Genomic DNA, 27084 nt, shown 5'->3' with positions numbered 1-27084 from the left:
GAAGACAGTTGTATTTTCGTAAGTCAATTAATATTTTATTGTATTGGAGCACTTCGTTACTTCTAATCTTTATATACTTTCTTCTAATCGTGTAATAGTAAATTAAATCCCACTCGAGTTTTGCTTTCCTCTAGATAAATCAAAACGTCTAGTGACATTACTGTTGATAAATCTAAAAGTCTTTCAATCGTTTAATTATCATAATGCACTGAAAATACAATGGGTCCAATTTGCATGCCGGCCCAATTTCAGGTACTCTCCTTAGGTAATAAACCAACTACTACAGACAAGCCCTCTAGAAGGCGAACGAGCCGATGATTGCGATAACAACGTCGTTGACCAAGGTCCGAACGTCTCTGCCCAAGATGAAGTCCATGTGGCTGAATGTGGGCACGGGGATGTGGTGCTCCCCCACAGAGTGGCCCAGCGTACGGTTCAGGCGTTGCACATCCTGGAACATGATCACTGTGTTGTAACATTCATATCTTCACCGCTCAATACTGAGGACGAAGGCATTATTGTATATTTTCTCGGATAATGTTTATGGTTTGTGCGGATGCCATGCTATGTCTCTTCCCCTCCTCCTCCTCTTCCTCATTATTATTTACTTACTAATGGCTTTTAGAAAACCCAGAGGTTCATTGCCGCCCTCACATAAGCCCGCAACATACCCTACCCAACTCAGATATCTGGATTTAATGTTGCAATTATGTCAGGTGAAGAATACAATGCGTGCAGCTCTACGTTGTGTAACTTTCTCCATTCTCCTGTAACTTCATCCCTCTTAGCCCCAAATATTTTCCTAAGCACCTTATTCTCAAACACCCTTAACCTATGTTCCTCTCTCAAAGTGAGAGACCAAGTTTCATAACCATACAGAAGAATCGGTAATATAACTCTTTTATAAATTCTAACTTAAAGATTTTTTGACAGCAACTCTCAAAGCTTCTCAACCGAATAATAACAGGCATTTCCCATATTTATTCTGTGTTTAATTTCCACCCGAGTGTCATTTATATTTGTTACTGTTGCTCCCATGTATTTGAATTTTTCCACCTCTTCATAGGATAAATTTCCAATTTTTATATTTCCATTTCCTGCAATATTCTCGTCACGGGACATAATCATATACTTTGTCTTTTCGGGATTTACTTCCAAACCTACCTCTTTACTTGCTTCAAGTAAAATATCCGTGTTTTCCCTATTCGTTTGTCGATTTTCTCCTAACATATTCACATCATCCGCATAGACAAGCAGCTGATGTAACCCGTTCAATTCCAAACCCTCTGTGTTATCCTGGAATTTCCTAATGGCATACTCTAAAGCAAAGTTAAAAAGTAAAGGTGATAGTGCATCTCCTTGCTTTAGCCGGCAGTGAAGTGGAAACGCATCTGACAGAAACTGACCTATACGGACTCTGCTGTACGTTTCACTGATACACATTTTAATTAATCGAAGTAATTTCTTGGGAATACCAAAGTCAATAGGAATATCATATAAAACTTCTCTCTTAACCGAGTCATATGCCTTTTTGAAATCTATGAATTACATAATGACATTATTATTAATTACAGTTTCAAAGAACTAATTGACGTCATATTGATGTGTGAATCGTTTCGACTATCAGTTGCATTGTTGTCTGCAGACTAGGCCTCCTGAAATGAGGAAGCGATTATAAAGTAGTTAACGAGAAGGCTCCGCCTTGTGAAATTTAAATGCGGGAAGTATGAAGACAGAAATGAAAAGAAATATCACATTTCTATTTCAAATCCCAACCATGCTCACAATAACAATCACGAACAGCGTAAACGTTTCACGCAATTGTAGAGATTCGATTAATTCTCTACCCCTTGTCCTTTCTGTTTTCTCAGATGAATCAGCCCGCAATTTGGACGTTGTGTCGTTCTTAATTCTTGCTTAAGATTTGAGATATAATTTCCTTAGAAATTCCTATACGTTTCTAATCGTGTGAAGGAGGGTTCGTGACGCTGTAGCAGGAAATTCTGGTATTTCTAACCATAAAGATTACTTGATTATACTGGGTGATTCACTATTACGTGTAAATACTTTGTGTGTGTATTGTAGAGGTGAAACTAAGACTTAAACGTTCAATACAACTTTTTCTCAAAACCTTTAGTGCCAGAGTTCCATTAGATGGCACCTACGTCATAGTAACTGCATAGACATTACTGTTCTCCCACACATTTGGTGTGGTATTGTGGGGAATCAGTTACTCGGACCTCGAGTTCACCTCTGCGGTTGACTGGGGAAATCTACCGCGCATTATTGGAATGCGAATTGCAGGGTCTGCTACATGATATCCCTTTTGCAACGCGAGTGAACTTATGGTTTATGCACGATGGTGCTCCTGCGCATTACTGCCGCAACGTAAGGGCGTATCTCAATGCTGCGTATCCAGGTCAATGGATAGGTCGCGCAGGGCCAACTCCTTGGCCAGCCAGATCACCGGACACGAACCCTCTGGACTTCAAGTTAAGGGACAGCACTTTGAACATGCATTGCACTAAGAATTGTGCAAATGTGTAAAGTCTAGAAGAAATTGCTTTACATTCTTTACTGTGTTTGGTTTTAGTTCACAAAACGTGCATAAGTGGACTGCCAAGGATATGGGTTTAGTGACTTTGGTTGTTGTTGTATTGAAGTCCAAATGCACTGTACGAAAATGATAATTAGCTTACATTTGGCGTGTTATCCTTTCTTTGTTTGGGAGCGCACGTTCCACGCAAAATAGCGTTAACTCTGGAATTAAAGGTTTTGAGAAAAAGTTGTATAGAACGTTGTAGTCTTAATTTCAACTCTACATTACACTCACAAAGTATTTACACGTAATAATGAATCACCCTGTATAGTAGTCCATACAATAGTAAGTAAATTAAAATTAAAATTCGTAGAAATGACTTACTTATCTGTATGTTGATTTGTACTTACCTCTACCCCTACGAATATGTCATTATCGCTGTAGAAGAGGGTGACAGGCACGCTGATCTTGTTCAACTCGTACGACGGGGGAGCGCCGTCATGCATGACGTAGAACGGCCTGAAGATCTGGATCCTGGTGTCCCACTCCCTGAATCCACCGTCAGCTGGACACAGTGACATGAACATCTCCGTCAGAATCGCCATGACTACGGTCTTAACCATCACCAGTGTCGCTTTTCGCCATCATAGTTGTCAACAAAATCATTTTTACCACAATAAAAATAATTGTCATCCATTTACAATTAATATCTTTGTCATCACTTCATTATCACCGTCGTAATTATACAGGGTGATTCACTAGAAATTACCGCCACTTACGGAGCTATTTCTGAAGACATTCTGAGCAAAAACTGTCATATGATACGATATATATTATATATTTGATGTCAACATTTACATCCATGTAATGTGGACCTCACAATTTTGTATCCGGTGCCACAATTACGTTCATTACAGATATCCTTTTGTAAACGTTCTTATAATTTAATTTTCGACCCCATTTAAATTGATCAGTATTCCCACCTTTAAAATTTAACAACGTAATTTAGATCATTAAAAATTGACACTTTGACGACTCTGCTCTTGATTTTCAGTTCACTTATATCAACACACACTGTTTCTAATAATACTTGTTACTAAAACATATTACACTATTGTCCAATATGTTCGTTATTATGTCTGTTTCTTGTGTACATTTCATTTTCAGATCTCACTAAATATTATACTTCACCATCCTAGCTAGCTTCCTCCACTATACTCCTCACTTATTTTCATCGTCTTATTTAACTTCCTATTACACTCCTCTAATTCATATTTCAATTTATTTATTAAGTCCTTAGTCATCTCTTCCTTAGCCGTCTCTGGAATCATCCTGTATATCAGTGAAAGTGTGAGAAGGCAAAAGAGATGAAAATCTGTAAGGCTTGAACGAATATCGCAACATCGAAAAAATTTAGAATAAATTCCCCTGATGAATACGATTAATTTTGCATTGTTGCTAACCAGTTATTTCATCTAATGTAAAGGAAAACCACACAAAACCTATTTATTTTAGTTTCTAATTTACCTTCAGTACCAAAGCTCATTTCTTCTATTCTGCTGCTAAATTTGTAAGTAAATTTATTAGTCTCTCAGGACGTATTTCGTCAGCTGCTACAGTAAGACAGTTTTTAATAAACTCGTAGGGGTTTTATATTTGTTAGAATTTGCTGTGAAATTCGTTAACTAACTCTTATAATATGAGTTATTAAGCTTTCACGGTGACTGCGATTTGAATCAGGCTTTTGGGTAATCCACCGTGTCTTGAAACTTGACATTTCCTGATTTGAATCAGGCTTTTGGGTAATCCACCGTGTCTTGAAACTTGACATTTCCTGATTTGAATCAGGCTTTTGGGTAATCCACCGTGTCTTGAAACTTGACATTTCCTGATTTGAATCAGGCTTTTGGGTAATCCACCGTGTCTTGAAACTTGACATTTCCTGATTTGAATCAGGCTTTTGGGTAATCCACCGTGTCTTGGAACTTGACATTTCCTGATTTGAATCAGGCTTTTGGGTAATCCACCGTGTCTTGGAACTTGACATTTCCTGATTTGAATCAGGCTTTTGGGTAATCCACCGTGTCTTGAAACTTGACATTTCCTGATTTGAATCAGGCTTTTGGGTAATGGACCATGTCTTGGAGCTTGACATTTCCTAATATGAATCAGGCTTTTGGGTAATCCACCGTGTCTTGGAACTTGACATTTCCTGATTTGAATCAGGCTTTTGGGTAATCCACCGTGTCTTGAAACTTGACATTTCCTGATTTGAATCAGGCTTTTGGGTAATGGACCATGTCTTGGAGCTTGACATTTCCTAATATGAATCAGGCTTTTGGGTAATCCACCGTGTCTTGGAACTTGACATTTCCTGATTTGAGTCAGGCTTCTGGGTAATCCACCGTGTCTTGAAACTTGACATTTCCTGATTTGAATCAGGCTTTTGGGTAATGGACCATGTCTTGGAGCTTGACATTTCCTAATATGAATCAGGCTTTTGGGTAATCCACCGTGTCTTGGAACTTGACATTTCCTGATTTGAGTCAGGCTTCTGGGTAATCCACCGTGTCTTGAAACTTGACATTTCCTGATTTGAATCAGGCTTTTGGGTAATGGACCATGTCTTGGAGCTTGACATTTCCTAATATGAATCAGGCTTTTGGGTAATCCACCGTGTCTTGGAACTTGACATTTCCTGATTTGAATCAGGCTTTTGGGTAATCCACCGTGTCTTGAAACTTGACATTTCCTGATTTGAATCAGGCTTCTGGGTAATCCACCGTGTCTTGAAACTTGACATTTCCTGATTTGAATCAGGCTTCTGGGTAATCCACCGTGTCTTGAAACTTGACATTTCCTGATTTGAATCAGGCTTTTGGGTAATGGACCATGTCTTGGAGCTTGACATTTCCTAATATGAATCAGGCTTTTGGGTAATCCACCGTGTCTTGGAACTTGACATTTTCTGATTTGAATCAGGCTTTTGGGTAATATACCATGTCTTGGAGCTTGACATTTCCTAATATGAATCAGGATTTTGGATAATCCACTGTGTCTTGAAACTTGACATTTCCTAATATGAATCAGGATTTTGGATAATCCACTGTGTCTTGAAACTTGACATTTCCTGATTTGAAACAGGCTTTTGGGTAATCCACCGTGTCTTGGAACTTGACATTTTCTGATTTGAATCAGGCTTTTGGGTAATGGACCGTGTCTTGGAACTTGACATTTTCTGATTTGAATCAGGCTTTTGGGTAATCCATCGTGTCTTGGAACTTGACATTTCATGATTTGAATCAGGCTTTTGGGTAATCCACCGTGTCTTAGAGCTTGACATTTGCTAATATGAATCTGGGCTTTGGGTAATCCACCGTTTGTTGGAACTTGACATTTCCTGATTTGAATTAGGCTTTTGGATAATCCACTGTGTCTTGAAACTTGACATGTCCTGATTTGAATCAGGCTTTTGGGTAATCCACGTGTCTTGGAACTTGACATCTGATTTGAATCAGGCTTATGGTTAATCCACCGTGTCTTGGAACGTGACATTACCTGATTTGAATCAGGCTTTTGGGTAATCTACCATGTCTTGGAGCTTGACATTTCCTAATATGAATCAGGCTTTTGGATAATCCACTGTGTCTTGGAACTTGACATTTTCTGATTTGAATCAGGCTTTTGGGTAATCCACGTGTCTTGGAACTTGACATCTGATTTGAATCAGGCTTTTGGGTAATCTACCATGTCTTGGAGCTTGACATTTCCTAATATGAATCAGGCTTTTGGATAATCCACTGTGTCTTGAAACTTGACATGTCCTAATTTGAATCAGGCTTTTGGGCAATCCACGTGTCTTGGAACTTGGCATCTGATTTGAATCAGGCTTATGGTTAATCCACTGTGTCTTGGAACTTGACATTTCCTGATTTGAATCAGGCTTTTGGGTAATCTACCATGTCTTGGAGCTTGACATTTCCTAATATGAATCAGGCTTTTGGGTAATCCACCGTGTCTTGGAACTTGACATTTTCTGATTTGAATCAGGCTTTTGGGTAATCTACCATGTCTTGGAGCTTGACATTTCCTAATATCAATCAGGCTTTTGGGTAATCCACCGTGTCTTGGAACTTGACATTTTCTGATTTGAATCAGGCTTTTGGGTAATCTACCGTGTATTGGAGCTTCTCATTTCCTAATATGAATCAGGCTTTTGGATAATCCACTGTCTTGAAACTTGACATTTCCTGATTTGAATCAGGCTTTTGGGTAATCTACCGTGTCTTGGAGCTTGACATTTCCTAATATGAATCAGTCTTTTGGATAATCCACTGTGTCTTGAAACTTGACATTTCCTGATTTGAATCAGGCTTTTGGGTAATCCACCGTGTCTTGGAACTTGACATTTTCTGATTTGAATCAGGCTTTTGGGTAATCCACCGTGTCTTGGAACTTGACATTTCCTGATTTGAATCAGGCTTTTGGGTAATCCACCGTGTCTTGGAACTTGACATTTTCTTTCATTAGAATTACATTAATTACAATGGTTTCGATAGTTATTTACATTAGGAAGCTTATCATTTACTACTACGGCATTATGAAAGTTTCATTTAGGAACATGTTTCGTCACTAATGCTATTACTATATGCAATGGAGTGACCCCCCAGGTGTGTCTTCTACTTACGTGAATATATTTCCTGGGCATAATGCAGGACGGTCTTAGTTGAGGTTCCCGATGGAAAGTGGCCCAACACGAGTGACAGCTCATCCTGTATGTAGCAGAAATGACACATATTACAGATTTGCTTTTGTGTAGTACATGATATAATTTGTATTGATGGATACATAAATACATAGGTTTTTTCGTCATAATCATTTAGAGAATATATTATATTTAAAGTATGATGTAGCGCAAATTTTATAGCGTGTTTTGGAAAAGCCATTGATTTAATTCCCAATATGCTCAGTCAATTTGAGAGAGCAGTGTATTATGATAATAATTGATTGAAAGAATTTTAGTTTTGTACTTTAAATGTGCAGAAACTTGATCCGAACAAATGTAACATTGTAGAATTTATTTGCAGAACGAAAGGTTGCTTTTGTTCGGATCGAATTTCTGGACATTTAAAGGACAAAACTAAAATTATTTTAATAATTTACTCTCATAATGTATTGCTATCTTAAATTGACTGAGAATATTGGGAATTAAATCACCCAATGAAATATAATAAAGTTTAAATAGAACCGTCTGTGCTTATCTAATTATATAATATTTACTAATTTTTTTACATGAACGTTTTCGGCACTTGTGTGTGCCATCTTCAGTTGTATGCGGAATACTGCATGTTAACCCTGCCAAATGGATACGTGTAATATCGCCATGCTCATTATGTATTCACAAATATATAATAAATGATATAATAAATACCCATTATCAATTAATAGTAACCTAAAATACGAATAGAACACTTATGCACAGTTAATTAAAATCAGTTGATTAAAACAATTATTTTTAAAAACACTGTTCACTTGCTGCTAGAAATGTCTATCATTATCTGACATACATTGTGGTTAAGTTGATGCTTGTTGTTGTAATCATTTCAAATGGAGTAAACCAGATTTTAAGTATCAACACTGTCTAAAATCGATTAATTCGACTAACCGGTTAAATAATCGATTAAAGGCATCCGGTTATCCGATAAAACATATTAGTCTGTCTACAGCTTTGTTATTATTACCTGTAATGGTATTAGAGACCAATTCCCTGAATGAAAGTCCTGATGAATATGATGGCAAATGTTCTATTTTATTAGACAACATTCTCAGTAATAAATGGATATTGAGTTACAAACAGCACAAAGATAGAATAAGAAAGCATGTGTTATCTTGGTCACTTTTTTGGTGTATTGCATTGTATTTATTAACATTCCATGTTATTTGTACATTGCTTCACAGCTAGAATATGGAACAAGTCAAACAAACAAAAAAATCTTAATAGTACTATAAAGTCTTCATTTACAGTCACAGTCTAGTTCAGTCGTGGCGAAAATGTGACTCGCGAGCACATTGTGGCTCGAAATGTTAGCTATGCATTTCTCTTGCTTCCTACCTCCCCCAATCCCCACCCTCTCACTCACTGGAGTCAAACTCCGTTCCAATTTTATTTGTTTCTGACCTGCGAGTGGCGTATCGTCGCAATGTCTCTCTCGAAACCATGTACCTCTAGAAAAACGAAAGTATCAAGTAGGATGGGAGGACGCATTTTTTTGCTGTCAATATGATGAGAATATTAAATGCATGATTTGTTCTCAAGTATTACGAGGAAAACGGTTGTATAACATAAAACGGCATTATAGTACATGTCACTCATGAAACATTGAAACGTTAAGTATTATTATTATTATTATTATTATTATTATTATTATTATTATTATTATCATCATCATCATCATCGTCATCATCATCATCTCTGTACGTCGATCCTTTTCAGCAGATGACGAATAATGCGGTTAGATCTTCAATTTAAACTCATAGATTTACAATGTGATGTTAAATGAAAGCTAGATGTAAAGATTTGACAAATGTTGAACTTTTCAAATCTTTGCCAAAAATAAATATCCGAAGCTTCGTTCTTTCGCTTGCTCTGTTGAAGCCATGTTCGCTACAACTTACGTTTGTGAAAAATTATTTTCAACAATGAAAATAGTAAAAACCAAATTTAGATCACGACTGACAGACAAATACCTTCGTGATCAACTACGACTGGCAGTAAGTGACATAATTCCTGATTTTGAAACTCTGTCGCAGAGACATTCTGAAGACAGTTAATTTTAGGTTGTGATAATGTGTCCTATGTTTTCTTGTTCATTTCTTTCTACGTTACCACGAAAATCGTCTGTAGCTGCATTTAGATTGGCAACAGGCCATGATTGTTTGGCCAAACACCTGCATAGAATTGGAATATATCAGTCCCCTAACTGTCCATTGTGCAACTCAAACCAAGAAATGGATTCGGAACACCTCAGAATCTGTGCTTCAGTGGCTGGTCATGATAATATCTTTGAAAAATATTGGAGTGCAAGAGGTCAAATGACTTTATTGTCAAACGCCTGGCATTAGAAAACAACAACAACAACGTTACACGTACTAAATATTAGTTTGTAACCTTGTACTGTATAAAATTATATTTAAGTGCTTGACGTAAGGAAAATGAAAATCCGTTAATAAGTCAGACAGTAGCTTCACTTCCCCTTCGGATGTCCGCCTCCCTCCATAGGTGCTATGCACGTTGCAGGTTACACAGTGGCTCGGCGCACGATCACATTGTCGCCACAGCTGGTCTAGTTGAAATATATACAGAAGAGATTTACAATATAGTCTACTAGTACAACACAAAGTTTTAGTATCAATTTCATTAAGCGTTTTTGAATGTCATGAATTCACCTACAGAATAGAAGGCGTGAGAAATTAGGTACTTCTTTAAGTTGGCCCTAAATAATCTTATGTTTTGAGTTTGATATTTTATATCCATAGTAAGGCTATTAAACATTTTCACTGCCATGTCAAATCGAAATCCTAACTATTCAGTAAAGGAGTAAGTAAGAAAAGAATTTAAAATGATACAGAACACCACTGTGTACGGAGATGATGTCAAACTAAGAAATGTTGCCACCATGGTTACGTACCTTTTCCAGTTCGCTGGGGTCATATCCCGTGAGTAGAAAGGCGGAGTTCCTAGACAACTTGGGTTGTTTGAAGACTCTTGCCGGGCACCCTGTATCCGTCATCACCCTGTATAGGTCCGCGTTGGGCTGGTATTCGCCAGTTCCAAAATACCGCAGCACTTCCAATATGGTCTACAACAGAAAATACAACATGGATGCAAATTCGATACATGTTAAAAAAATAGGGTGCTTCGGGGTAATTTGAGTATAGTCAGGTAATTTGGGTATAAATTACGTTTTATTGAACAAAACTTTAGCTAATATTCAAACGGGAGGTGATAAAAATTATGGGATAAGCAGCCATGATTGGTTGAAGCACGTTGTTCCGTACCGTTTTATTGATGAAAAATAGTATGACGTAGTAAAGGTGTAATAGTCGTGGTAACAGGCTATGGGTCTCTGAACTTAAAGGCTGTTTTTTATACCCGAATTACTCCACCCCACCCTAGTGAATATCGTGCAGTCTAAGTTTTCTTAAATACCCGTAATATGCATTTGAGTACTTAAATTACTGAAAAACTATCAGGTACTCGTTTTATAGAAGAACTAGTGGCTTGTGCACCAAAAACTGCAAACTGAGTTCATAAGAAGTTCAAATAAAAATTGTTCAGATTTATTTTCAATGAAGAATACCAGATATTTTGAAAGTTATTTGCTTCCATAATAGTGAAACATACTCCCTATGAATATTTTTTTTTTATGCCAAATACTTTTCCTTGAACCTATCCGTCTTCAGTTCTTGAGTTTCAATGCGAAATCGCAAGTAACAATGTCAGGACGATCAGCGAGTTTTTCACGTGGGAGTAATGCAGTAGCTATTTCAGGTCATTGCGGATTGTAGGTGAAAGTTAAGAAAATGTCAGGTTTGTCATGCTTTGAAGAAAAGACTTAGCATCTTGATATAGCTGTTGCATGTTTCGTGAACTACTCTGAAATATAGAGGGGAGAATCACTTTTTCCCACTAAGAGATGTTGCTGAGGTGATCAAGACACTACAAAATCTTGTAGGTCTCTTATTTTATCAGTAAAGTAATACCTTTTGGTTTTTTTCTTAGGAATTGTAATTTTTTCGCTTCCCCCAGACAATACTGATCTACCAAATACTGCTGGTTAATTTATATAACAATGAATGTTATCCCGTATATTTTCTGTAATATAGGCTGTTGTGAGGAATCTATTGCTGAGATGTGGAAAATGAGGCGAATGATATGTCAGAGTTGTAGAATCTTATATGCGCCCTAAATAAAATTGTCCATCGTAAAACGTTAGCAGTTTCAGTGTTTCATTCGTTGCTGGTTGCGGGAAATAAACTTACTCATCACGGTAGCAAGAAGTGAAATGGCATGCTATTTTCCCTACAACAAAATATGCTTGGCAGCGATTACAAATCTAATCAATTAAACCAAAGAAATATGAAATTAATTTTGATGTAGTTTAAAGACGCAGCTAAAATAGGAAGCATGACTCAATTACTACCAAGGAAAATTAGAGAATCAGACATATAAATATCTATATCACACTGCCATTAAATATATGAAAAAGACCTACACTACTTGATTAATAACTATAAAAGTACCGGTATTTCATTTTGATAACAATATTGTTACTTTACGTAAGTTTTATAGTTTTCAGTAACATATATATAGACGTCACTCAGTAAATTATAGAAATGAAGATTTATGTAAAATATTCTTTCTCTGCGTCTACTTACTTAAAGCCCCAAAAGGTTTCACTTTCATATCATCAGTATACCATTATGTGTTGCATTAACTGTAATAATATTTCATTTTTAATGGTAATAATGTCATCAATTATTCTTAAGTTTTGTAGTTCTTAATATCCAATACACAACTCTACTCGGAAAACTAGAGACCAGAGAATCAGATCTGTAAATTATTTTTTATACGTTATAAAAAAATTGCACAAATTAAAGTCGATATATTGATATTATGATGTGAAAGAATCTGAGCCATCTGAACTCTATGTCAGCAGTCCTGCAGGTCATGGCCTTCGTGTAATAGTCTATTGTTTATTGTAGTGTGTTTTGTTTTATTCTGAAATGCAATTAATTAGGGCCTAGTTCTCAAAACTTACGAAAGATGGATTTTGGAAAGTAGGAAAATTATGTAGGAAAATTGACATTTCACTGAAAACTACTATTTTTCTGAAAAACTTTGAGTTCCAAGCTTCAAAATGAGGGGTCATTTATTAAAATCCGTTCAGCCGTTTTCTCATAATTTCCATTACCAGTTCAAATTATATATATAGAAGTTTATCGTAATTTTGTATGTCGAATAGCAAAAGGCGAGTATGGTTTAAAAGCTTCTTATGAGACCACCTAATATTAAGGAAGGAGAACTGAAATATTACCCACATTAGGACCGGGTAGCTTGCTGGCCAGCCTGATGAGGGGACTTCTGACGTGCTCCATGTACGCCACGGGTGCTAGACTGGTCATGTGGACCACCTTGTTGTTGTACTCGGGTCTCCTGGACATGAGCACGTAGAACATGGTGGTGCCCATGGAGTGTCCGACGTAGAACAGCTGCTTTTTGTGCGTCTTCTTCAGAATGTAGTCTATCTCGGCGGGCAGGTCGTATAAACCCATCTCGTGCCAACTGCAACATTTGAAACACTGTGCACTGCTCCGCCGATTTAGTAGAATGCGTTTGAGTCTAGGGAAAGCAGCAAACGGTACAACGTGGTCTGCTGTGACGAGAATCTAGGCCCCCGCATAGTGGTGAGATATCATGTCAAAAACAAACACGTTCATGTCTGAGTAATTCTCTGAAAGTAAATATTACTCAACGGCTTGAAAACGGCGCAAATGTTAAGGATATTGCTAGAAAATTTAAGGCAATATCTATCTATCTATCTATCTATCTATCTATCTATCTATCTATCTATCTATCTATCTATCTATCTATCTATCTATCTATCTGTCTGTCTGTCTGTCTGTCTGTCTGTCTGTCTGTCTGTCTGTCTGTCTGTCTGTCTGTCTGTCTGTCTGTCTGTCTGTCTGTCTGTCTGTCGGTCCGTCCGTCCGTCCATCCATCCCTCTATCTATCTATCTATCTATCTATCTATCTATCTATCTATCTATCTATCTATCTATCTATCTATCTATCTATCTATCTATCTATCTATCTATCTGTCTGTCTGTCTGTCTGTCTGTCTGTCTGTCTGTCTGTCTGTCTGTCTGTCTGTCTGTCTGTCTGTCTGTCTGTCTGTCCGTCCGTCCGTCCGTCCGTCCATCCATCCATCCATCATATCCATCCATCCATCCGTCCGTCTGTCTGTCTGTCGGTCCGTCCGTCCATCCATCCCTCTATCTATCTATCTATCTATCTATCTATCTATCTATCTATCTATCTATCTATCTATCTATCTATCTATCTATCTATCTATCTATCTATCTGTCTGTCTGTCTGTCTGTCTGTCTGTCTGTCTGTCTGTCTGTCGGTCCGTTCGTCCATCCATCCCTCTATCTATCTATCTATCTATCTATCTATCTATCTATCTATCTATCTATCTATCTATCTATCTATCTATCTATCTATCTATCTATCTATCTATCTATCTATCTATCTATCTATCCATCCATCCATCCATCCATCTTGTGATCGAAAAGTGATGCATAATAAAAGATTACTAACTGTGCAAAGATAGGTTGGAATTAGTACCCTACCTGAAGTCCCAGAAGTTGAAATCCTCTGTGGACAGTGTTCGATGCTTCCTGGAGTACCTGTTGCCACGGGAGTTACCAAGCCAGACGTCATAACATTGGTCCGCCAGTAGGTAACCTGAAGAAAGTTGTATATTCCCTTTAATTAAGAACTTGGTGCACTAAAGAAATTTTATTAAATAGACGGGCTCACAAGCAAACATTCTGATAGGGGCATATAAAAAAGTTAATTTTTTTCTTCCACCATGTTAATAATGCCAAAAGAAGTGCTTGCTTGTATAAATTTTGGCCACTCGACCGCAATTACTAGGGCCGTAAAAAATAAGTTCGCCAGGGGTCTTTAAGAGAAAGAAAACACAATTTCATTGGAAACATTTATTGTAACAGACACAGCAATTATTGTTGAGATTTTTTCAACATATTCCCCACCGGAGCTGAGACATTTGTAATATCATGTGATAGACAGAGAGGTGCAGACGGTTGTCAAATGCTGGTTCCGATCCCAGGCGGCTGGCTTCTACGACACAAGGATACAAAAATTGATACCATAGTATGAAAACTATCTCAGTTCCAGTGGGGTATATGTTGACAAAGAGCGCAACAATTGCTGTATCTGTTTCAATAAATCTTTCATGCAATTGTGTTTTTTTTTGTAAGCGGCCCCAGGGAAAATCACTTTCTGGACGGTCTCGTAATTGCGGTCGAGTGGCCCAATTTGTAAAAGCACTTCTTTTGATATTATTAACATGGTGCAAGAAAAAAATTACTTTTTTATCTGCCTCCATCAGAATGTTTGCTTGTCAGTTGTCACGTGGTATTAGGTAACATAATTACGCTGTACAAATCTTTGACGACGTAAGATCTAACTCTAAATCAGTGGTGTCAACTGATGCCCATACGGGCAAGCGCGCGCTTTAGAGCCCAGGAGAGCCTGAGCGCTTTACAGCGGAAAGGAAAGAGACAGACGAGAGAGGTAGTATATGCCGCTTGGTCGAGCTATATTCAGGGATGGCCAGCACTGATTCAATAGATAAAGGGAAGAGAACTTATTAAAACTGCATCCATGTTAAATTTTAGATTTTTCTGAGAAGTATAAGTGCATTATAAGGATGTAAGTTTTAATTTTAATGCTCATTTTTGACAAGAGTGCTTTTTTTATTCAAAAGAAATATTTTCTCAACTTTTTGACAGAAAACTGAAATTTTAAGATAGGTTTATTTAGTAGCGTTACAGGTACTGAAATAATGTTTTCGTGAATTTAATATATTGTAAATACGTATTACTGAAGATAGTGTATTACAAATTTTTTAAAATGTTCGCATGGAAATGAATTAACAAAGCAACTACTGTTACATCATAGACAAGAGATATGTGCCCAAGTGTTATAAAAACGTCAGCTATATAGCTTCAGCAGATTTCGAGAAAATAATTTAATATTCTGATGATAGGAAGTTGCTCACCAATATCACCTTAAAAGGAAAATGCGATAATAGTTTCGTTATGCAATATTAGTTACAGTTGAAACATATACCTAGGTAACTTTGCTTTGTACTATAATATTGTTTTGATTAGTTTATTGATTACTTTTATAAGATACCATCAATATAAATTCCAACTTATCATGTCATACTCAATCTCTTTCTTTGGGATATCACTTTCTTTATGAATGATGTCTTTCATTCACTTAATACAATTTAGTTCTACTGCTATGGAATTTATGTGAATAGTCCATTTTAACTCTTTATTATTTATTAACGTTTAAAACACAAGTGCAATATTAAGAAATCAGTGTTAGTACTTTCGTTTTACAGACAATATAGATAATATTAAACAGAAAGAAGCCATATAAAAATAACGACATAAAAATTTCACGTTCCGTCTGAAGTTTGTGCACCACTGTTTTCTTAATCCAACAGGCTGCTTATTCATATACATAATCCTTCCTCCTTCCATACCAGCGCTTGATGCCCGCGCACGACGTCAAGGTCAGAAAAATGCGCTTCCTTTGACATCACTGCTCTAAATGGTAGGCCTTATATCAATAAATCGGTTTAATAAATGTAAGTTGGTAATAGAATAGATGGCTACTGGTATTTCATGGACTATGATGATGATGACGATTATGGTAATGATGTATTTTATGAAGCATCAATCGTAATATAGTTTACTTTTTAGAACCAAAGTTTGACAACTTTTTTCGTTACACCCTGTATATTGAATAAGTACTTTCAATTAATGTGGAAGTTAGAACAGCAGCAACTTGCCAAGGGATTTCTCTGGTCCCAGGATGACCCAGTCCGCCGAGCTACCCAGCATCCCATGCTGCAAAAACACCACCGGCTTGCGTTCACATTTGCCCGCCTTAGGGCTGCCTGAAATCCGGTGCATCGCGAGGATGTAGTTGTCAGCCGTGATGACTTTGTAGGACTCCACGGAGTAGTTGTGGCTTCTGATCAGGTCCGGCTGTAGGGTGAAAAACAGTCAGAGCTCACTGAAAACTTTGCGCCGAGTCACGTGTTTTCAAGTCAGTATATCTTCAGATTGTAACGTTGTAGGACGATGATATGGGCCTCAAAGGACTTGTCTGATCGAGATGTAACCACATATCGCTAGATAATGAGCTAATAACATCAGGAATCAAAATAACCTGTGTTCTAACATTAAATACCTTACTCTTTGCTGATGATCAAGTCATAATTTCCAATTCAGAGGATAATTACAAAGAGGATTGTATACATTAAATAAAATACTAAAAGATTTTGGGATGGAAATTTCAGCACAAAAATCAAAAGTAATGGCATTTTTAGGACAAGACTCAGTCAGAAGTAAGATAATACACAATAGCCAATGCCTCGAACAAGTACAAAATTTCAATTATCTGGGTTGTGAAATATCTTATCAAAATGAAAAAGATGTGAACAAGAAAATCTCCAAATTTACACAAATTCTAGGAATAATAAACAATGCATTAAAAGCTAAATTAGTAAAAAAAAGTCTACAAGAATAAAAATATATAATACACTAGCATTACCTTCCTTTTATACGGAAGCGAGATTTGGACATTAAAGAAAAAAGACATGAACAGAATCAAAGCAACGGAAATGAAATTTTTGAGGAGGACAGCAGGATATACTCTTTTAGACCGAAAAAGGAATGAAGAAATTTTAGAACAATTAGAAGTAGTCAGTAGAAGAAAAAAATCAACACATACAAATTAAATTGGCTAAATCATGTAAAAAGAATGGAAAATTCAAGAATCCCAAAAATTATGATGCAGTATAAACCTAGAGGATATCGTCGACCAGGAAGACCTTTAAGAAGACTGCTAGATGAAGCCGAAACAGGTCTACAGAGGCCTATTTCCTGAAGGATGATGATGATGATGATGATGATGATGATGATGATGATGATGATGATGATGATGATGATAAACGGATTGTGAAAATTTATAAGTGAAAATCCTAAAAACAAATGAGTGACTGAAATCAAAATATCGAAATATTTGCAGGTAAAATTCATGTCAAAATGCAAAAAACGCATGTCGGATGAAAGAAGAGCTCAGAGGAATCGTTTAAATCCAAACTGACCCAAACGGAATGATGCAATGCTAATAGAGAGAGGAAGAAAACCGAAGCGGCATAACTCTGAGTGTCCCAATCGAGGAAATGTGGCCCTAGTATGTGCCAACCAATGGGTGTGGACACTGAATATGATTCAATAGCAAAGAACATACAATCCGAGTTAATAAACGTGATTATATCTTAAGGAAAGAGGTAGGTAGAAAATAGAAAACATTTGAGAAAGCTGGGTTTGCAGTGAAAGATCTCCCTTGGACAGAACACTAAATGAAATGAACATCTTAAGTGGAGACTCCACTGAAAATCATGAAAATTTTCCAAAATATTTTTATTGACTATTTCACGTCTATAGAACATATATTTTCATACCCCAAATGTATTTAGTTCAATTTTGATTACAAATATACTTACATTTTTTAATTAAGGAAGAAGACTGTCAAAAGAATTCCTTTTTACAAATTTCTTATTACAAATCTAGTAACTTCTTGTACTAAAGTTGGCTCCCTGAATTTACTAGATGAATTTGGCAAAGGAGAATTTTAATAGGGATGTGTTAGATAAATATTAATTTTACGTTCAAATCCATTTTCCATAAGTTTATTATTCTTGATTCAACATCAAATTTTTTATGTCAAATATTAATCAATCTGGATGAAATTTTTACTGCAAGTATTTATGAGAGAGCTGCATATTTCTATGCAATTTATTTGTGAGAAATGCTGCTAGTTTATTTTATTAATATTGTTTTCCATTAATTATAGAAAAATAAAATTTTCAAAAGTTCAAAAAAGATTTGAAAGCGAATAAATGAGATATTTCATAAAATAAATGCATAGAAAAGTTTCTCTATGTCTTATGAATGTAACCAAAAAAACAAAGCTTAAATTTTGCGATCTATTAAAAAGTTGGGTTTGAAAATATTTATAGAAGAAAATAGAAGAAAATCAAAAGCCAAAAACATTTGGAAGTTCAAAATTTGTCATTTTTAGTAGAGTGTCCCTTTAAGAAAAATACGGGAAAATATACCATCGATAGACTAAATGAAATTACAAGACAAAATTCTTGATTTATTTTATATTAGTTGCCATGACTTTTCGTTATACAATAGTACATTATGCAACGAGCCTATAATGGTAGTAATGAAGACGCGAGTATGTTTATGAAACAAGCGCAAGCGAGTTTCATAATTTTCATACGAGCGTCTCAATTACCATTATAGGCAAGTTTCATACGACTTTTTATGCTCGACCATATTTCTAACTTGAAATTATTCATAAGTATTCATGTTATTCTTATCTGACTGTGCAATATCTCGTAAATTGTGAGATATGCGCAGACGCGAAAGTATTGATTTTTTTTCCGAGAAACGGATGTCATTGACCTTGATATAATCTAGAGAGTAAAATAAAGATTAATCTTGATATAACCTTGAAATTGAATTAGAAATTGAAAAGCGAGATGACAAATTGAATTTATTTGAATATTATTTACAATTAACGCTAATTATTATAGTAACAGAACATAACCTTCTGCGACAGTATTGGATTTCCAGCCTCCGTGACGTTTCGCTAGTTCACTTTCGATTGGATATCCGAGAATAATCGATACTTGCGTTTTCATATTGCTCTCTGATTGGTGGAACACCTGAACTTTAATGAATAGGTGTACTTTAATGAGGTCCATTAAAGGGCTACTACCAGGTGTATAATTACTACATTTGGGCATGGTCGAGAATAAAGGAAATTTACAATGTTACATTTGCTAGGATCAAATTACCGCACATTTATAGGACAAAATTAAAATTCTTTCAATCATTTATTATTGTAATACAATGTCCCCTTAAACTGGCTGAGCTTAATCAGTGGTTTTCCAACAATTTTTGTCTCGAAAACGAAACAAAAGCGAACAAAATTGTATTATACTTTTTTATTTGAAATATCTCAAAGAATAACCCCCTGAAATAACTTATGGTTCATCCTGTATATAGCCAATATTTGACCAATAAGATTAGCGTTACCGTTGGGCGGAATTCATCCGAATTATATCCCTCGCAGCATCGCACCAGCTGTACCACAGCAAACACTACGGCTCCCAGGCTGAGATGGGACATCTTTTCCCTATAGATAAAGTGAACAATATTGATATTACATTACTAAATATAGTGGGACAATTTATTCACATTTATTTCCAGATCATACCAGAAGCTCAGCGGTTATTAAATTTTGAACTGTCATTGAAATTGATTGTTTTACAAAGTTCTGAATGGTATCGGGAATTCTATTGTTTCCAATATTTTTCTAATATGCAGTTAACTAGAAAAAATGAATACAATAACTTACTTGTGAAATTAAGAGTAAATAAACATCTTGATACAGTACAACTAACTTTTTTCACTGACAACGAAAGCACTATTCCTGAAACTCTTGTCGAACTGTTTAGTCATCTATTTATCGTCTGAATCAAAATATTAATACAAATTTCGTAATTTTGAGCTATTTCTTTAATATGAAGAAATTGTAAATTAAAAAGAAACATTTCTTAAATTTTTCGTCCACTATAATCATGGGATTGAGCAAGGTTCGAACCCGATTTTATTTAATGAGAAGACGTTTGTTGATTAAGGTGTATCGGAACTGTTATTATTATTATTATTATTATTATTATTATTATTATTATTATTATTATTGTTACTTTTATTTTTATTTATATCCATCCAGTTATTAACTTTAAAAGTTAATTTATTTACTTATTTCAAATCTTTTTATTATTATTACTATTATTATTATTATTATTATTATTATTATTATTATTATTATTATTATTTTATTTTATCATTAGTGTTACTTTTATTTTTATATATATCCATCCAGTTATTAACTTTAAAATTTATTTTACTTACTTCTTTCAAATCTTTTTATTATTATTATTATTATTATTATTATTATTATTATTATTATTATTATCATTTGGAGATTTATACTTCGAAGAGGTGGACAAATTCAAATATCTTGGAGCAACAGTAACAAATATAAATGACACTCGGGAGGAAATTAAACGCAGAATAAATATGGAAATGCCTGTTATTATTCGGTTGAGAAGCTTTTGTCATCTAGTCTTCTGTCAAAAAATCTTGAAGTTAGAATTTATAAAACAGTTATATTACCGGTTGTTCTGTATGGCTGTGAAACTTGGACTCTCACTTTGAGAGAAGAACATGGGTTAAGGGTGTTTGAGAATAAGGTTCTTAGGAAAATATTTGGGGCTAAAAGGGATGAAGTTATAGGAGAATGGAGAAAGTTACACAACGCAGAGCTGCACGCATTGTATTCTTCACCTGACATAATTAGGAACATTAAATCCAAACGTTTGAGATGGGCAGGGCATGTAGCACGTATGGACGAATCCAGAAATGCATATAGCGTGTTAGTTGGGAGGCCAGACGGAAAAAGACCTTTGGGGAGGCCGAGACGTAGATGGGAAGATAATATTAAAATGGATTTGAGGGAGGTTGGATATGATGATAGAGACTGGATTAATCTTGCTCAGGATAGGGACCAATGGCGGGCTTATGTGAGGGCGGCAATGAACCTCCGGGTTCCTTAAAAGCCAGTAAGTAATCATTATTATTATTATTATTATTATTATTATTATTATTATTAAAAACAATAAACTCAAAATCCGTCATCAGAGAAAAATTTTAGCGAACCCCTTGCAAAATTTCACAAACCACCAGGGGTTTTGCGAACCACAGTTTGAGAAACTATGAACTAGACAAATGAAGTATGTAATTTTGGAAATACTATATTTACATGTAGCAAATTTCCATTTAAAAGTACACAGAACTCACCGAATGTTCTCCAGACTGTGCGAAGATCTGTACTGTAACATAACCCCTGCCTGAGACGCGATTTATATCTTGTGAAACCCTAGCATCAGCAGGTGAGCAATTCGTAACTTGCTTCTACGGCAGAAATGCTGATAGCTACATTCTCCTTTTGCAAGTAGTGGAATCTCCATGTATGTATGCTAGTATATTTAATGATTTATTCATCTGATGATTGACTGAATGATTTATGAAATACCCAGTAGTTGAATTATTGATTGAATTGTTGATGAAGTAAAAGACTTACTATGAAATGTAGATGAAACTATTGGGGATCATCAGTGTGGTTTTAGGCGTAATAGATCAACTATTGGTCAGATATTTTGTATTCGACAGATAATGGAAAAAAAAAATGGGAGTATAAGGGTATAGTACATCAGTTATTCATAGATTTCAAAAAGGCATATGACTCTGTTAAGAGAGAAGTTTTATATGTTATTCTTATTGAATTTGGTATTCCCAAGAAACTAGTTCGATTAATTAAAATGTGTCTCAGTGAAACGTACAGCAGAGTCCGTATAGGTCAGTTTCTATCAGATGCACTTCCAATTCACTGTGGGCTAAAGCAAGGAGATGCACTATCACCTTTACTTTTTAACTTTGCTCTAGAGTATGCCATTAGGAAAGTCCAGGATAACAGAGAGGGTTTGGAATTGAACGGGTTACATCAGCTGCATGTCTATGCGGATGACGTGAATATGTTAGGAGAAAATGCACAAACTATTAGGGAAAACACGGAAATTTTACTTGAAACAAGTAAAGCGATAGGTTTGGAAGTAAATTCTGAAAATACTAAGTATAATATTGTGTCTCGTGACCAGAATATTCTACGAAATGGAAATATAAGAATTGAAGATTTATCCTTCTAAGAAGTGGAAAAAATTCAAATATCTTGGAGCAACAGTAACAAATATAAATGACACTCGGGAGGAAATTAAACACAGAATAAATATGGGAAATGCCTGTTATTATTCGATTGAGAAACTTTTGTCATCTAGTCTGCTGTCAAAAAATCTGAAAGTTAGAATTTATAAAACAGTTACATTACCGTTGTAATTTATGGTTGTTACACTTGGACTCTCACTTTGTGAGAGGAACAGAGATTAAGGGTGTTTGAGAATAAGGTTCTTAGGAAAATATTTGGGGCTAAGAGGGATGAAGTTACAGGAGAATGGAGAAAGTTACACAACGCAGAACTGCACGCATTGTATTCATCTGACATAATTAAGAACATTAAATCCAGACGTTTGAGATGGGCAGGGCATGTAGCATGTACGGACGAATCCAGAAATGCATATAGTGTGTTAGTTGGGAGGCCGGAAGGAAAAAGACCTTTGGGGAGGCCAAGACGTAGATGGGAGGATAATTTTAAAATGGATTTGAGGGAGGTGGAATATGATGATGGAGACTGTATTAACATGCACAGGATAGGGACCGATGGTGGGCTTATGTGAGGGCGGCAATGAAACTGTGGGTTCCTTAAAGCATTTGTAAGGGTAAAAATGTCAAGAAAAATAAAGATAATGACTTTGATGATGTGTAAAAATGATACTTATTATAACAACGATAATGACATTGGATGATGGCGATGACGTCATTAATAATAACACTGACATTAGTTTTGACAACGCCATTCATGATAGCGACGATGATTATGATGATGGTGGTGATTATTGTAACGTTGATAATAATGATTGTTATGCAACTGAAAGTGTAACGGTTTCAGAACTGATGATAACTATGATGACAATGACTGTAATTGAAACAATGAGAGCAAATTCTTGGTAACTTTCAGCGTTGGAACCTGGACTCATTTCGCTGGCATTATCACCTTCATCTCATTCAGACGCTAGAGAGTCATAGCAGTTGATAAAACGTCGTACAATGACGGCGACGGCCTGTCTACACGATGATGACAGTGATTTTATAGATAAGACGTAGCGTGGTTTGGGCTTCCGGTCACGTTCCTTGATCCATGCAGGAAGCGTCTACCGGTCTGCATTGGTGTCGGTATGTGCTGACATACCTGGTTAGCACCTGCCGTCGTACAGTCAGCAGCTTTCTGTGCCGCTTTCCTGGCATCTGTGTAGAGTCTCTCTTCTTGTATTACCTTACAAATTCTATATTCATAATGTTCTTACTTCATCTGTTTCTAAAGGTGTACGTACACCTTTACATACAAAAATTTTGTCTTGCATAATTTTGCTCTGTAAAATTTTTATACAATTGAGAATGGTACCAGAAAGAGAATGAAGTGAACAGGTCCCTTGAAATTGTGTCTAAATTGTTTATAAAAATTATTTTGTTTATAATTTTGACATGCAATTTGAAAGATGATAGCTCATGCAGTTTTTAAGATAGAGCCACAGTTTTTTTCACTGTTTTATAGCTAAAACCATTCTTTAGAGTCTGACATAGAGCTATTTTTTATTTTCATTTACATTAATTAAATATTACCATAAATGTAACTTACAATAATATTTTATGCGAGATCGTGCGTATTTGCTTGCTTTCCGCACAAAACCAATACGCGGTAAGTGTGAAATATCACATTCAGTATTCCCAACGTAACACACATAACAATTTCCCTATTCTTACCGCTTAAGCGTCATATTCATTTTACTGCTTTAGGCTTTTAACATATTATTTTTAAGATACGTAGGTAGGTAGATAGATAGATAGATAGATAGATAGATAGATAGATAGATAGATAGATAGATAGATAGATAGATAGATAGATAGATGGATGGATGGATGGATGGATGGATGGATGGATGGATGGATGGATGGATGGATGGATGGATGGATGGATGGATGGATGGATGGATGGATGGATGGATGGATGGATGGATGGATGGATGGATGGATGGATGGATGGATGGATGGATGGATGGATGGATGGATTGAACTTTATTTTCGATGGCATAGTGTATGCATAGACATGGTCGAATATATACAATTACAATTTAATTTAAAATAAGTCAAATATAAAAAAACATTGACTTTCAATATAGTAATAATTATAAATTGGAAACTTACCACTGCAATTTCACCTAAATTGCACTGTTAATTATTGTTTTTAAATATTTGCAAAAATTAAGTAAACTCTACAATTCCACAAAAGTTACTGCATTTGTAATGCAAGTAACATTAAGGAAGCCTTGAAAAAATCAACAAGATTCCAGACTCATCATAGACTGGGGGGAAAAAGACAGACGTATATCACGGCCTGCTGCAGTATAGTAAACACAGAAAACATTTTATAGGAACAATGTTGAAGATAGATATATTTGTTCTCCAAAGTTGCCGTCATTGAACAGAAACCAAGATGGAGATTTCATTGCAACAAATTAGAAATTCCTCTTTCAGGTATGTAATAAACGATCTTCGCACAAAATAATGTACGATACACGAGCGGTATGTTTGTTTTCATGTTCTCGGAAATTAAAAAAGCTCAACTACGTTTCGCTTTTTCAATCTTTTCCTCGAACATGAAAACTTCAACATACCGCTCTTGTAACGCATATTACTATTATGTTGCATATATTATGTAAAAAATCCATAGATAATTATTAATTATATTAATGTTATTTTACTCATTGTCAGGCACTAGAGGACATTTCAAGCTTCAAAATGACACGAATATCTTCTTGGTATCACCATATTTGACTGAGATATCATGTTTAAAAGAATTAAATATTCTAAAATTACTATTTACAGGAAATGAACCACAAACTTCCGGAGCCTATGAGACTCCATCATCATATGTCACCCCTTAAGCAGCTTCATGTCGGTCCAGTTTCAGCTTCTTTCTGCCTCTCAAATACCTCCTCTTTGTTTTAACTTCAGGTGTTGAATGTTTTTTGGCATTTTTGTCCCTATTTCCATTGATGCAACAAATCCTGCGATGGTGTTTGTCCCAGGGTTTATGCCCATCCTCCTCAGAATTGTAATTTCTACTTTTGGACTCTTATTAAAATGACGTACAGCATCATTGACACACCAATTTACAGTTTTATGATTAACACTAAAAGATTATAAGTTACTTCATTATGTATAAACGTGTTTTCAATCTAATGATCATGCCCAGATATCTATGCATCTATTTTGGGACTAGAAAGAAGTTTATTTTACAAGCAATGCTGGACGAGGGGATTGACTGCTACGAGGATCACTCCAAAAGTAATCCACAATATTTATTTAAAAATTACATTTTTAGCCTACAGCTTTGCTATTTTCATAGAATGTAGATACATCCTTCAGGAACAATACGTCACTTTTCCACATAATCCCCGCACCTTTCAACTGCCTTACCCCACCTTGGAATGAGGGCCTGTATACCTGCACGATAAAAGTCTGGACCAACACGTCTGAGCTACTCTCTGGCGCCACTCACGGGAACGACTTATATTAAATTTGAATACAAGAGGGAAGGATGTATCTATGACCTCCATAAATTGGAAAGGTTTAGAATAAAAAATAAATTTAAAAAAATGCCGTGTATTACTTTTGGACTGATCTTCGTAGAAGTGACCGTGGCTGATGACGCAGAATTTTGGAAAATGGGACTTATCTGAATAACCATAAGGCATAAATCGAAAATCCTTATATCAAATTAAAGGGGAGTGAATTCTCTATTAAAATAGTTATATTTTGAAAATTCTAATTTTTCGTCATTCTTTGCGTTTTGTGGGTGTACATATACCTTAATTACCTTCCTTTGCTTGAAACTTGTAAAACGTATACTGAGATTACCAGATATTTTCCACAATTGAAGGGTTCAGAGTGGACCAAGCGCCATTTATGAAAAACGGAGAAAGCAAGGATTAAAATCAAGTGAATACTGTAGTTTAATGAAGATTGATGTATCATTTAGTTTTAATGTGCATACTTTATATTACTTGCTATACAGGGTGTTAAAAATAACGTTTACAACGTTTCAGGGATAATAGAGGAGGTAAAAACAAATATCTTTTGTAAGTGACAAAACTTTGGCAGATGCGCCGTTTATTGTGTACGTAAGTGTTAGTATAATCCATAAAGAACAAGACCAATTGTCGTTTTAGAGGTGGTGTTCAAACTGCCGTCCATTGAAGGCATTGCACAACTGGTACCTTCGTACTATGGAGTGTCTGCAACGCTCAAAAAGGCCAACATTGTCTCTAATAACATGTGCAGCTTCAACAACGAGAGCAACTAAGTCTTCTGCTGTATCGAACGGTATCTCATACACAAAACGTTTCACGTCTCCCCACAAAAAGAAATCCAGTGGGGTTAGGTCCGGTGATCGAGGTGGCCACGGTATCGGCCCACCCCTGCCAATCCAGCGATCGGTGAATGTAGCATATAGGTGGTTCCTAACACGACAATCAAAGTGTGCAGGGGCACCGTCATGCTGAAACCATATTCGTTCTCTGATGTTCAATGGGATATTTTCTAAAAGTTCTGGTAGGACGTCGCGTAGAAAAACAAAATAATTGTCACCATGGAGACTGTTAGGCAACAGACAAGGCCCTACAAGATGGTTGTGCACAAACGGAACTAACCAGTGTGTGTTGTGACGGAAGTCAAGTCATCTATCCTTCAGGCCATCTGACGGTAAAACGGCGTATCTGCTAAAGTTTTGTCACTTAAAACAGATGTTTGTTTTTTACCTCCTCTATCATCGCTGA

At 35.9% G+C, this 27084-nt stretch overlaps 1 protein-coding gene across 1 annotated transcript; it reads right to left on the bottom strand.

The window, feature by feature from the left end:
• On the bottom strand, positions 1 to 26192 carry LOC138700931 (lipase 3-like). The gene is made up of 9 exons (XM_069827371.1): positions 21377 to 26192; positions 19547 to 19646; positions 16216 to 16414; positions 13955 to 14069; positions 12641 to 12884; positions 10228 to 10398; positions 7227 to 7311; positions 2950 to 3104; positions 1 to 451 (listed from the first exon to the last, which is right to left on the bottom strand). The coding sequence occupies exons 1-9, from the start codon at positions 21415 to 21417 to the stop codon at positions 296 to 298; spliced, it is 1266 nt and encodes a 421-aa protein (XP_069683472.1). The 5' UTR covers positions 21418 to 26192; the 3' UTR covers positions 1 to 295.
• Between the last annotated feature and the right edge of the window lie 892 nt (positions 26193 to 27084).

Source organism: Periplaneta americana, chromosome 6 (assembly GCF_040183065.1).
Source record: "Periplaneta americana isolate PAMFEO1 chromosome 6, P.americana_PAMFEO1_priV1, whole genome shotgun sequence".
NCBI lineage: Eukaryota > Metazoa > Arthropoda > Insecta > Blattodea > Blattidae > Periplaneta > Periplaneta americana.
This window is presented reverse-complemented; position numbering and strand designations above follow the sequence as displayed.

Coding starts and splice junctions, on each gene's coding strand:
- LOC138700931 (XM_069827371.1), bottom strand. CDS start 21,417: ATGTTACAGTACAGATCTTCGCACAGTCTGGAGAACATTCG. Junction 16,415..19,546: donor CGGATGAATTCCGCCCAACG/GTAACGCTAATC, acceptor TTCACCCTACAG/CCGGACCTGATCAGAAGCCA. Junction 452..2,949: donor ACATATTCGTAGGGGTAGAG/GTAAGTACAAAT, acceptor ATCATGTTCCAG/GATGTGCAACGCCTGAACCG.